The sequence below is a fragment of the Lactuca virosa genome, chromosome 2 (assembly GCF_052849685.1).
Source record: "Lactuca virosa cultivar CGN04683 chromosome 2, Lactuca_virosa_CGN04683_v6, whole genome shotgun sequence".
NCBI lineage: Eukaryota > Viridiplantae > Streptophyta > Magnoliopsida > Asterales > Asteraceae > Lactuca > Lactuca virosa.
In genome coordinates this window covers 91,956,310-91,970,234 of record NC_136427.1, presented here as the reverse complement: position 1 = coordinate 91,970,234, position 13,925 = coordinate 91,956,310, and the positions used below count along the sequence as shown (strand labels likewise).

The following is a 13,925-nucleotide window of genomic DNA, read 5'->3' as shown; positions in this document are numbered from 1 at the left end:
AAAATATAATATTTAAAAAATACTGTAATTTTCTTATAAAAAATCAACGTTTGAGATGCATTATATGCATACTTTTTTCAAGTGCATATATGCATATTTCTTATAATATAATATTCGTAAGTAAATCATAAAAAAACTCATTTTTATTTATTAATCCATAAACCCAAAAGTAAAAATATTTTATTCGATACAAAATAAAATATAAAAACAAAAAATGCTATAAAATTTCAAAGTGTTTTCATGTCTTCGTGTCAAGATTTCGATATTTTCTTCAATTTATTACTTTTCACATCTTCAATATTTTCAACAAATTCTTCCAAATTTACAAGAAAATTAAAAAAAATTGATTAATGCAAGAACACTCACGAAAATGCATATGTATATATCATGTAAGATTAACATATGATTATATAATGTGATATTCACATGTAATTGTATCTTTTAAGATTCAAATGTGAAATTCGTAAGAAAATTTAAAAAAATAATTAACGAGGAGCACTTACACAAAATATGTCACACCCCAAAACCGGAATGGCGGAAACATTCGGGGGTGGAGGACGTCATGTTTAGTATCACAAGACATGCATCATAGTAATCAAAGTAATAAACAACCATTTCAATAGAAAGAAAGTGTTTACAAAGTATGTGGTTCACATAACATAGACTACGAAGTAAATAACAAAATAAGACATGAAGTTATACTGCTCCATCTTCTGAATCCCAGAGCGCGTACCTGTCTACTGATCTCCTGAGAATACAAGTTATTTTGAAAGAGTAGATCAGCATTTAAGCTGGTGAGTTCATAAGATTTTAGTGATGTAAGTAAGTTGTAAGAAAGTTGTAGTTAGTTGTAAGTTCTGTTAGAAAAGTTCGCCAATTCCTCAAGAAAATCTTATATTTCCTGCTTTGATGAAAGATAAGTAAAAATGACTCTACAATCCTTTCTATGAGTACTAAATGGATACAAGTTATATAAAACCCAGAGTAAACAAACAATCGGTTGTGTGTATCTGCCCTAAGCCCACAACCAAACAAGGAACAGGAAATGAGGCGGGAGGCACACATCCCATTGTTTGTTAGATCTTCGTTGTATATAACCCTGGTGTATTCACTTGGTACTTACGGAGTTAACTGTAATAGTTCCTTTATATTTGATGAAAACATTCTTTAAGAAAACCCTTATTTCTTTTAGTAAAAAATGGTAACCACAATAGTTCCTTCTATAATCACTTAGTTTATACTAGCTATATATAATCTAATATCGAACAGATAGTTAGTTGTGTGAATCTGCCCTAAGCCCACAACCAAACAAGGAACAGGAAATGAGGCGGAAAGCACACATCCAACTACCTATCGGGTATTAATTATATATAACCCTGATGTATAAAGTAAGGTATTATAGAATTAACCACCTAAGGTCCTTTAAGTTATAATGGTTTAATATAATGGATTAAACCCTTACTGGTAAGTTTCTAGTTTTGTATACCAAATGTTCTATTTGAAAAGTACGTTTTGTACTAGAAAACGGTGCATTGAATTAGTGTCCTATGACCTGACCTATACCTGGTACTCCTTATGATTACTTGGTGTATACGAAATATATATATAGCTAAGATCAAATAGATAGTATGTTGGGTGAATCTGCTTTAAGCCCACAACCAAACAAGGAACAGGAAATGAAGCGGAAAACACACATCCTACTACCTGTCGGACCCGATTAATATATATATCCCTGATGTATAAACTAAGGAATGCTAAAGTTAGCATTATAGGCCCCTTTCTACTGAATGTACTAGACTCGACTGTTCTGTTTGTCACTTGAAAAGATGTAAGTTTTCCTTAGTTTATAACTATCTTAACTCGAAAATAGTTTGCATTAACTTTCAAGTGGAACTGTCACAATATGAAAGTAATGGGAAAATGTAAGTACACAGTTGTCTTTTAAATTGACATTCTGAAGTACTGGTTACCTTAAAACAAGTATGTTTTATTAAGGTCATAATGTGATGTGGTTGTACCCATACTATACGCTCTCCCTGCAAGAGATTTTGGTTACAAAACGCGTCTTCGGCAAACAAATTGCTAAGCTGTGAAGTAGTCTCACATTAAAGTTGTAGTAGACTTGTATACCCAATTTATTATCACCTTTTGTTTAGAACAATGAGTTAGTGATCATTGGTATATTTTGTAAATCATGATTTGTTCTTCTGTTATAGTATATAGTATGTTCTTTCTGTTATCGTGTATTGTATCTTCCTCCCTGTTTCTCTTTATAGTATGTTCTCTTATGTTATCGTGTATTGTATCTACCTCCCTATTTCTCTTTATAGTATGTTCTCTGTTCTAGTGTCTAGTGTGAACTAAACCTCTAAACTATACCTATTATAGTTTACTAGTATGTTTACTTGAACTGTTACTGAAAAGACTCATTTATCTACTAAGTTATGATTGTACTTTAAAAACGGAGTTTTATAAACTATAAAGTAACATAACTTAAAAAGAGTTTTTGAGATGTTTTGATCACTTATAAAAACATAAGCGGTTCTTTGAAAGATGTTTATAACAAACATTTACACAATTATCATTGTGTTCAACTTGTATTCCCCCTCAAAAAAAGCATTTAAAACAGTTTAAAAGATTGATTATATGGGTATGAACTCACCTTATGTTGGTGATTCAAACGAATGTGCGCGTAAGGATGAGAAGTTCCACGAATGAAGTCCCGAGACACAAACAAGTCCTAAACGACATATATGGCATATATTGGCATGATTTAGTGTTTAAAAGCAACTAACATGCAAGGAAACACTCTTAGGGACTAGGAAACACTTGGACCAAGTGTTAGAATCACATGCGATTCATCAAAGGGGAGTGTACAACCACAATGAGGAGTGTGCGGCCATGGAGTGTACGGCCGTACACTCATGGTAAAAAGTGCACAAAAGTGTGTTTGAATGATAGGGAAGCTTGTGGGACTATTTATCAACAAGGATGTGAACTAGATTCTCACTTTGGAGGCCCTTTAGGGGTGGTTTGAGGGGTGTACGGCCACACATGGGTGTACGGCCGTACACTCCTTTTGATCTTGAGTTTTGGTCATTTTTAGGGTGTTAAGAAAGTGTTCCTAACATGTACTAAGCATAGGGAAAGGGTACTTATACTTTGGAAGCTCAAAAGGGTGTTTACAGCCACCAAGAACAAGAGTGTGTTCTTGGTGTTCTTGGTGTTCTTGGTGAAATGGATGAAGATTCGAAGATCTACCCAAGAAGATGATTTGCATGGATGAAATCAAAGGTTGTTACTAGGTTAAGAAGAATAACAACTAATCAAAATGGAAGAAAGGCTTACATTCTTGAAGATCGGGGTGAAAAGCTTAATGATAGTTGAGAGAAAACTCGAGTTATTGACTTGGAAACTGAATAAATGACTTAGAAATGAAGGGATACCATACTTGTGGAGGGGGTGTACGGCCAACATGGGTGTACGGGCGCACACACCTGTGTACGGCCGTACACTCATGTGTACGGCCGTACACTCCCTCTAATGGAGTGTTCGACTTGATTTTAACGCGAAGAACTTTAGCTGACACATCCCTAAACCCAATGCTTGAATGTACTGAGCTTTGAACCCTTAAACAGACTCTAAACAAGGCTAAAAGATAGCAGAAACGAGTCTGACACACGGTTGAATTGAATGGTTGGACTTATAAGGCAAAAAATTTCGGGTTGTCACAAAATATATGTACGTGTACACATAGACGTAATTCATATGTACCTCACTTGTGATTTACATGTGAAACATATACGAATTACGTGTGATTCACTGAGTCACACGTAACTCGTATGTGATTCATTAATGATTTACATGTGAATTACATGTGATTTATATGCAAATTACATGTGATTTACATGTGAATCACATGTAATTCATATGTGATTTACTAGTGATTCACATGTGAATCACATGTAATTCATATGTGATTTACTAGTGATTAACATGTGATTTATATGCAAATTACATGTGATTTACATGTGACTCACATGTGATTTATGTGTGATTTACTAGTGATTTACATGTAAATCACATGCAATTCATATGTGAAGCACATGTAATTCAAATGTTCAAATGTTGTTATGATGTGAATATATTATTTAATATTCGGATATATCATGAGATTCATATGTGAATTACAATTGATTCATATGTGAATTATATGTGATTTTTATTAATCAGACACTTTAATGTCACCAACCCTCTAGGTTACTACTATACAGGAATTACACATGATTGAAGAACAATAATTAATCAATTTAAAGGAACAACTTTCTTAGTAACTTTTTATAATTCTTTTTTGAAGAAATGAAAAGTTTTACTCAACTTGAAAATTACCTGCTTTTTGGCTTTGAATCCAGTTTGACCAACTTGTTATATATTTTTTGATCTAGCCATGTCAACGAGCATAAATCGTCCACCATATTCATCAAATATATCTTCCACATCAATATGTTGGTTTTGATCATCAGGTCTGCACCAAGAGGTGCACCACTTAAGCTGTAAAATGAAACTAAATATCAAAACCAACACTACTAATCCTTTACCGTAGAATGCTATAAACATACCAAGAGTGTATAAAGGCAACAACTTGAGAGCCTCAAGAAGAATAACTTGTCCAAATCATGAAACAGTTGCACAAAATTTCCTATAAGAATGAAGAATGTTGATACTAAGATCTGTCACTCGATCCCTCACTTGTAATAAGGGAGTAATAGAGATTTCATTTGGAGCTAAAAATATCTAACACAATAATATTTTCTGAATTACAACACTAATTAACTTGTAGAGGTCTAATTTACGGTCTACACCTGAAGACCTTGGAATGACCTGGTACGACACTGATTGTCAAAATCTTCTTTTATATATAATGTTTACCAATATTTTGTATTTAAATTAGCTTAGACATTAAATGGAAGACCAAAATATAGAAGATAACAGTTTGAAGTATGGAAGAAGGAGAGAATTGGAACCTCAAAATCATATTTTAATCTTTTGATTGAAATAACTCAAAAAATTGTTGTGAATATCTTAAGTGGTTCTGACTTACATAGACCTTTGGATCACTGTAAAAACGTGAAACAAAAACATATAAGAAAGAGGTGGAAAAAAGGAGAAGGTTGGGGTTGAGGATTGATACCTATCGATGGGAGAAAAAAAATCCTTCTGTTGGTTATAGATAAGAAATCTTAAATCAAACCTAATTTAAGCAAGTTCATTCAATGAGGCGATTTTCAAATCAAACACCGATTTAACCAACAATATTTCATCTTCATCTATTATTGAGATGGAAGTCGCCATGTTTCTGTTTTCATAACAAGTTCATTCAATCAGTAAACATTTTCAAATCAATTGTGAATGATGAGAAAGTGAAATTGGGAAACTAATCGATTGAAACAAAAATAGAACAAGGAAGGATATGATTCTGTTTAATGATGAATACGAATTGAATATTGACTAAAAACAGTGATAAAATCTCGAAATCGGTTTTTAATCATGAATAAGGTAACGATCATGGAAGAGAAACACAAATTGTAGGTGAAATCGATCAAGAACAATGTTTCATCAGACCTGATTTCATTCGAAAATAACGCCTTCGCCTTAAAACTGTCGTTCTTCAACAGAATCTCAATCCTCGATAATAACTTCTTCAAGAAAGTCATGTTATGATCTGGTGCATCGTTGATAACCGCAGCCAAAAACAAGGCCCCGACGATCTGGTTCGTTACGTGAAATTAGAGATCCACTGTCGACGAAGGGTAGGTGTAGTCGATCGAGATGGAATGAGCGGAATGTCATCGATCTGTTGATCCATAACAGAACGTCGACCTGTTGATTCTTTGATTCCTCATTGATGGTCGGTAGATTATGAAATGCGGATGGCGGGAGGAGAGATGGTCAAAAGTTGGATGAACGGGTAAGAGACGAGATGAAGGGGAAATAGCATATAAGGAAAGGGTCAGGTATAAGTTATCTTTGCCCTAAAATGTCCACCAATTAATTAAATATCCTTCTACCTTTTCTTTCTAATTATCTTTCTACCAATGTAAAATGATGACATGTAGTCATATTTGGATAAGATTAATGATATTTTAAATACATTTGTCACAATTTCAAATGGGTAGGAATATATGTAGGGAGGAAAGTTGAAGGATATTTAATTTCTCATAATGGCACTCAAGAAATAATGACAATGGGAGCGACTTGTGCAGCTGTTAATAATATCACTTGTTGGGTATCGTTTTTATTGCTTTCTAATGTGTCCCCACTATTGCTTTCTGCAGTGGCTGATGTTACAGTTGTCGCAATGTGACCTGTATATATGAATGATTATTTGCGAAAGCAAACTGAATTGTACTAGCATTATTTTCAAGCAATTTGATACTATATGACATAAAGCTTAATATGAGACAAAATAACACCTTACACTTGTTTAAATGAAATTTTTTAAATGTATAGTACCATCTTCGTTTTATTAATCACTTTATGGTTGATAATCATATAAATAAAGAAAAGTTAGCATTATCATATGTACCATCGAAACAATCTCTCATCTTTATTCTGCAATTAAGAATTAATTAGTATTCCTTCTTGGCATCGTAATATTCTTTTCAGTAACCTTATTATGCCAAACAAACAATCTTCCATTCTTTTCCGCAATTGATAATTAATTACTTGGTTTTTCTGTTGCATAAACATTTCGTGTTTGTAAATCTAATATCATTTTGAACTACTTTTCCCATTATAGCCATCGAAAGAAAGAAAAATCTAGAATGGAGGTTGCTAATAACTTGATTGGAAAAGTCGTGGATTTGGTGTTCGGACTAGTTAAGCAGGAGATTGACTACGTCCGGAATTGCACTGAAAATATTAACAAGCTGAGGAATGAAGCTCAAAAGCTCAACGATATGAAGGGCATGGTTCAACAACGAATCCATTTAGCTAAAGATAAAGGAGATCGTCTCTTAGATGGTGTGCAGAACTGGATCGAAAAGGCCGAAGCTGAAGTTTCCAAGGCCGGGAAGTTTCTTGAAGGAGAAGCTAATGCCAAGAAGACATGCTTCAACTTACGACTATGTGTCAGTTTGAGCACACTCCGTTATTACAGTAAGATGGCCACATTCAACACGCGGATTATTCTTCAGATCCACGAAGATGGCAAAACATATGAGAGTTGTGTCTCCCTTCCTGCTCCAACCCCAAGTTTCGTAGACCTATACGAACGGAAGAATCTTGATGATATCAATACCCACAAGTTTATTTTGGATGAAATCATTGAAGCTCTCTCAGATGAAAGCATACAAATCGTTGGAATCTACGGCTTAGGAGGTGTAGGAAAAACAACGTTAGCCAAGGAAGTTGTTGCAGAAGTGAAGAATCTATTTGCAGATATCGTGTTTATAACCGTCTCACAAACTGTAGACACTAAAAGGATTGACAAAGATGTCGAAGCGGCAGCAAAGCGAATAATCAATGGCGACAAGGTTCTAATCGTTTTAGATGACATATGGGAGGAACTATTACTCTCTGATGTAGGCATTCCGTGTGGGAATGACCACAAGAACTGCAAGATTTTGTTAACGTCAAGAAGCAAAAATCTATGTGAAGCAATGAATGTGCAACGTAATATCTGTGTAAACACATTGAAGGAAGATGAAGCGTGGATCCTTTTTAAACGAGTGGTTGGTGAAAGATTAGACAAAGACACAAGACTGAAAAAAATCGCAAAAGCTGTCGTTCAAGAATGTGGTGGATTGCCGCTCATCATTCAAGTTGTCGGAAGAGCCTTACGAAACAAACCCACTGATCTATGGGAGGCGACGCTTGATCGACTACAAAATCATGCCCCTTTAGATATTGCTCCTGAGATAAGGAAAGCATTTACTCAATTGAAGCTGAGCTATGACTATCTTGAAAGTGAAGAAGCTAAATCGTGCTTCTTACTATGTTGTATGTTCAAACAAGCTGGATCCGTGTATTTGACAGATTTGGTAAGCTATGGGGTGGGTCTAGCGATATTTAGTGATCTCATAAGCCTTCAGGATGCGAGAAATAGAGTTCAAATTGCAGTTGACACTCTCAAATCCTCTTTCTTGTTATTGCCTTCGGAGATCATACAATGTGTTCAAATGCACGACGTTGTTCGTGATGTGGCTTTGTTAATAGCTTCTAAAGGTAAAGACAAATTTTTCGTGGCTGTTGGAAAAGGTTTGACTGAATGGAAACCAAGAAAGAACACCTCAGAAAGCTACACGAAGATCTCGCTCTTGTTTAATAAAATTCGTGAGCTTCCAGATGATGAACTTCATTTCCCACTTCTTGATACCTTAAATTTACGAGGCAATGAAGTTTCAGTTATCCCCGATAAATTCTTTGGAGGCATGAGAGAAGTGAAAGTTCTAGATTTGTCTTTGAACCAGATCTCCTTCCTTCCCCAATCTCTGAAACTGCTCACAAAACTCCGCATGCTTGATCTAAGTTATAACAATGGCCTCCATGATATTTCTATGCTTGGGGAGTTAAAAGACCTTGAGATTTTAATGCTTGGATTTACTGGAATTGAAATCATTCCTGAAGAGATCGGTCAATTGACCAGTTTAAGGTTGCTGCATCTTGAGTCTTGTGAGGATCTGTCTCATATAACACCTGGTGTCTTATCAAGGCTCACTTCTTTGGAAGAGTTGCACATTTTAGACTGCGCTGGAGATTTGGCTCAACTTGGTCTTGTAGAACTAAGTACGTTGAAGTCGTTCAAAATTCTGTATTTATTTGCGTCTAATCCTGGATTTTTCTCCCAAGGTACTGCCAACTTGGAAACTTTAACAGACTTTTATATTCAAATTGGTTACATATCAGAGAGTATTTTTGACATACATAATTCTCATATACAACGCATACTCTCTATTGCGGGTAATGAGATCGCATGTATGAGGCCAATGAAGAAACTGATTCAGACAAGTGAGCATATTGTGTTGGACACGATAGAAGATATCGAAAGCATCCTACCATGCTTGTATCAAGAGAGTTTTAATGATTTAAAATCTATTAAGTTAAGTAATTGTCCCAATGTTTCACACTTGGTGAAAACAAGAGATGGAGAAGCAATGCAAAACTTTGGTGAAGGGGAAACAAAGGAGAAGTTTTTTGCCCAAATGGAAGAAATTATCTTGGTATGTCTGAAAGGCTTGGAGCTTCTATGGGATTGCCCACATCAATATATAAGCTTTGGTAGTCTACAAACAATCAAAATTATAGATTGCCCCTCCTTGGTAAGTCTATTTCCAGTTGATGTAGCACAAGGGCTTGTGAATTTAAGTGATATAGAGATTCAAGATTGTGATAATCTTGAAGTGGTGATTTCGGCCAATGATGAACATACAACTTATGGTGAAATTGAGCAAACAGAAGGCACTGAAACTGATGCAGAAACCGTGTTCCCTTGGCTTACCAGTGTTACATTGAGTCGTTTGTCCAGACTCGAGAGCTTCTACTCTGGTCATTCTGCCATCAAATATCCTTCTTTGAAGTTTATAAAGGTGAAACGTTGTCTAAGCATGATGAGATGGGGTCATGGAGTCCATGATATACCTAACATCAAATTTCATGATCAAGGAAGAGATTGTTCAATTAATGATATCATCCCAAATCAGGTATGAAAAGGGTAGATCCCTGACATATATGCCACTGTATAATAATATTGTTTTGTTATGTGATCTAATTTGTTAAGTACTTTTGCAGGCCAGTGGAGAAATAGAATTTGGAAGTCTAAAATGATGATTAAGAAAGTACATGGTATGTTTTTCAAATCATATATGGTGTATATATAAAACAACTCAATACTACGAATTGATGACTCTTCTATTTATTGAGGATTCTATCGTATATATAACAAACAACTACCGAATTATCCTTTCAATAAATATAACCCCTTTCAGTTTTTTTATTTTAATTTATTATTATTATATTTTTTTTCTAGATGAAAATAATGAAGAATAAGCTGTTGCAAAAAGAAGGCACTATCCTTGGGAAGGTAAACGAAACTCATTTAATTTTATAAGCACACTTGTTTATTGGTAAATTGTGAAAGTTTAGAAAGTATAATATCTTAGAAATTGAAGTCTTATTTAATTTGGCTAACCAAAAATAAATTTTATCAAAACACAATGGTAGTGAAGATTATCAAGTAGATTCTCAATTAAGGGAATGAAAGATCGATTAAATAGGGATTTAATAATCAGATTATAAATAAAATGAGTTCATGGTTCATTTATTTGAATTGAGAATAAAGTTGAGATGTTTTCCAAGCACAGTCGTGGTTTCAGAAATGGAACCATATTTGGCTGGTTAAGAGAAGATTATAAAAGCAACTAACAGATAACATTTGTTTAGAGTGATCTAGGGAAAAATTTATAGCATACACAGATACATATATGTAACCTGCAGAAATAAAAGTAGGATACTATAATAAACAAATGAATGAAAGTATGTTGCTACTTCTTACATTTATTATTATGACTCGACAGGTCTTGCAGAACAACCAACAGATGTGAAATGAAAGATGTTGATGTTGCAAGATACATATTGAGTGCCATGATTGTGTATTATTTATGAAGTTATTGTTTGTTATTTGGTGAAATATATTGTATTGTTGTATTGGGAATTTTGCTTAAAATGGTAAAAAGATATGGTGTGCAGTTGTACTTCTTCAAGGGTTGAACTTGTGAAACTAAATAGTTGTAGGGGTGCACCTCGTTTCTGTGAAAGTTGATAAAAGCGTGGATTTTAACATTGTTCGGGTTTACAAGTATGGTTTGGGTTTTACTTGACAACTTTCAACCTGATATATATAATGTTGAGTGAAGGCATGTATAATTCAGATCATCTCATTTTGTCTCTCACTCTGCTTTGTATTCTATCTCGTCTTCATACGCAATTATTTGGGTTTCAATGGCTTTTTCATATCGCTTTGTTCTTTTGTATTGGAGTTGTTCAGATTTCTAGTTTTATCTTTCCTTTTTTATGCTCGAGAGTAAGTGTGTCACACTCATAAAAATCAAGAAAAATTTAAACGTTATAAAACCAACCAATTTCACAAATTGTTACAAACATAGTTTCAAAAGCATTTCAACATCAGAGTTTCCAAAATCATAGTCCCAAAACTTGAGGATGTGTACGGTCATGCCTTCGCCTTCCCGCGGTCCTCTGAAATACCTGAAACATAAACGCTTAGTGAGATCCCCCAAAATATCAACACAACAAACAACATATACAATAACAGCAGCATGCATACAGAGCCTTCAGTTTGACTGGAACGCCCCACCGGCCTACAGTCCATCTGGTACGATCACAAAACCTTCAGCATGACTGGTATGCCTTTCGGGCCTACATTCTATCCGGGACGCCCTGGGTCTCTTGGCCTTCAGTCTACACTGGTACGCCTCAACCCAACCACACATAAACCATGTCGACATATACATAACGATTAAGCATACATATAATCAGCTAAAAGACAATCAGACAAATCTTAAAGATCACTAAGCATAGCATCATCCAATCTACCAGGATACAGATCTAACAAATCACTACAACATACCAACATGTGACAAACCAACATAACAATCCAATGGGCCGACCTTGATGCCTTCGACCCAAAAGTATTGTGAGGAAAACTCACCTCGCAAACTGACAGAAGCTGATAATGTCCCTGACTCTGAAACTCAGCTCTCTAACCGACACCTAATCCCACCGAAGACCAAATCCATCAAAATCCCAAAATACCCTTAATGGTCAACCTTGGTCAAACTTGGTCAACTGCTCAAACCCACTCAGTTAACCCAACCGAGTCAACCGAGCTGACCAAGTGCGAGTACGCGGGGCGTACTCCAGCGGTACGTGAAATGTCTTGTATGCTCAAAAATCATATCAAAGTGATATTGCTAATTAACATATGATACTAGTGGGTCACACTAACAACATCTTGATATAATTGATTATTTATTAGAAATTGATTTCAATAAATATTCAATAAAACTCTTATAATAAAATTGGAAATTATTTATTTCATGGAAATAATTATTTTCATTAGCAAGTAATATTACATAATTCATATGGTATGAATTAATAAGTTTTGTACAACTTTATGGACTAGTTGAAACCCTTTTGTCTTTTACTCAAAAGACAAAGTTTATATTTTATAAACTTTGAGTTTATAAAATTTAAAAAACTCTTCTCTTTTGTATATAATTTTCAAAAAGAAAAGAGTTATGAGCTTTTGATTATTTAAATGAGAGAATGACTATTTGAATATTTAAATAAGAGTATGACATTTTGATTATTTAAATGAGAGAATGATTCTTTGATTATTTAGATAAGGAAATGGTGTTGTGATTATTTTATTCATAAAGAAGGGAATTGTTTCTACTATAAATACAAGACTGGATGCTTTCATTTGGCTTGCTCATTCACACTCTCCAAAACCGTAATCTCCTTAGAGAAGGTTACTCTCTCTTTTTCTTCATCTTTTCTTGAAGTTACTTGCTTTTATATACCTTCTTTAAGTTCATATTAGTTATGAACTTAAAGCTTAAAGGATTAAGAGTCTATGAACTAGCATCTACATCAAGTTGAGTCATTGTTGGTGTCTCAAAGGTTCCACATTCTTCATCAACTTTCAAGCCTTCTAAGAGGACCCAAAGAACAACAAAGGTTGTTATTTCTTCATCCTTTCTTTGGTTGGTGTTTAAATCTTTCTATAACTTGCAAGATCTTTGGTGGGTATAAAATGTTATGTTATGTTCGAAATTTAAGTCTTCCGTTTGCCATAATTTTCTAGTTTATGAAACTATTTTTGAACTAAAACCCAACAATTTGTATCAGAGCCACCTTGCAAGTTTGGTTAGATTTTTTGATTTTTGGAAATCTCAGTTTTTGGAGAATATGGATAAGTTGTTTTTGTATAAAATAAAGTTTATACATCTTTTCTATGACGACTTTATATTTGTTATTTTATGTGACAAAAGTTTTCATGAATTTTTTGTCATTTAAAGTTGTCTTAGAAAAACAAATGTTGTTTTATGTGTATGTTGATATGTATGATGTTCATAAAATAGCCAAACGACCATTGTGTTTGTTGTGTTGTTGTGTTGTTGTGTTAGTTGTTTTATAAAAATGGTTGTAATAATTTATTTATTCATATGGTATGTAATTAAATTAAATAGATTAGTTTTCTTGGTTTATTTTTGTAAGCAATAGATTAGTTTTTAGAATTAATTTATTTGTACAAAAATGTAACAAGAAATGAAGTTGAAACCATTTTTGAAGACAAAAGAGCAATTTTCGAGTCTAAAAGGTGTGCAAGATTTTCAGTGACATTTTCTGAAAAGTGTCACTAATGTTGTTTACAAAGGGTTGTTGGACTTTTAGCGACAGTTGCTGAATTTTAGCCTTCAAGAATTTTTTCCAATCCTTTGCAAGCAATTGGTGTCTACAACAACATTACAAGTACTTTTTTGGTCCCCTTAAATGTTCCTTTAGGAATGGACTTGGTATCTTTTGTGTTGGCTCACAAAAAATATCATCAGTTGGCTATGTTTATGCAAATAGCTTTTTATGCATGTTTTTGTTGTTTATTTTATACAATTATTATGTTTGGTTGATAAATTAGTTTTTCAGATGCTAAAATAATTTTGGACAAAATAAACATCACATGAAGTTTGAGTTTTCAAAATTGGACATAAGATGTAACAAGTTATTATTTTAAAAAATAAAACCTGGTTTTATAAAATCATTAATAACAACAAATTTTGAAACACTCCATTATAAGTTTTAAAATGGTGATTTTTGTAACTTAATACCGGTTATTAAAATTGAATTGC

At 33.8% G+C, this 13,925-nt stretch overlaps 2 protein-coding genes across 3 annotated transcripts; one reads left to right on the top strand and one right to left on the bottom strand.

The window, feature by feature from the left end:
- Nucleotides 1-648: 648 nt before the first annotated feature.
- On the bottom strand, nt 649-5,953 carry LOC145156447 (uncharacterized). 2 transcript variants are annotated; one of them, XR_013736711.1, is made up of 3 exons: nt 4,620-5,036; nt 4,390-4,551; nt 649-748 (listed from the first exon to the last, which is right to left on the bottom strand). XR_013736711.1 is itself a non-coding variant. In XM_079075816.1 (3 exons), the coding sequence occupies exons 1-3, from the start codon at nt 5,712-5,714 to the stop codon at nt 697-699; spliced, it is 306 nt and encodes a 101-aa protein (XP_078931942.1). In that variant the 5' UTR covers nt 5,715-5,953; the 3' UTR covers nt 649-696. The 2 variants fall into 2 exon arrangements, 1 of the variants encoding a protein (XP_078931942.1); XM_079075816.1 differs by lacking the exon at nt 4,620-5,036 and adding an exon at nt 5,623-5,953.
- Nucleotides 5,954-6,597: 644 nt separating this feature from the next.
- Nucleotides 6,598-10,753, top strand: LOC145159284 (disease resistance protein At4g27190-like). Its single transcript, XM_079078221.1, has 4 exons — nt 6,598-9,701; nt 9,790-9,843; nt 10,028-10,081; nt 10,575-10,753. Exons 1-2 carry the CDS (start codon nt 6,825-6,827, stop codon nt 9,823-9,825), a joined length of 2,913 nt encoding a protein of 970 aa, XP_078934347.1. The 5' UTR covers nt 6,598-6,824; the 3' UTR covers nt 9,826-9,843; nt 10,028-10,081; nt 10,575-10,753.
- Nucleotides 10,754-13,925: the final 3,172 nt, after the last annotated feature.

Bases quoted from the DNA above. Each gene is read 5' to 3' on its own strand.
- LOC145159284 (XM_079078221.1), top strand. From the start codon at position 6,825: ATGGAGGTTGCTAATAACTTGATTGGAAAAGTCGTGGATTTGGTGTTC. The intron at 9,702-9,789 runs GTATGAAAAGGG...GTACTTTTGCAG, and splicing joins ATGATATCATCCCAAATCAG to GCCAGTGGAGAAATAGAATT.
- LOC145156447 (XM_079075816.1), bottom strand. From the start codon at position 5,714: ATGACTTTCTTGAAGAAGTTATTATCGAGGATTGAGATTCTGTTGAAG. The intron at 4,552-5,622 runs GTCTGATGAAAC...TTCATTTTACAG, and splicing joins TTATTTTCGAATGAAATCAG to CTTAAGTGGTGCACCTCTTG. The intron at 749-4,389 runs GTAATTTTCAAG...TTGTATTCTCAG, and splicing joins GATTCAAAGCCAAAAAGCAG to GAGATCAGTAGACAGGTACG.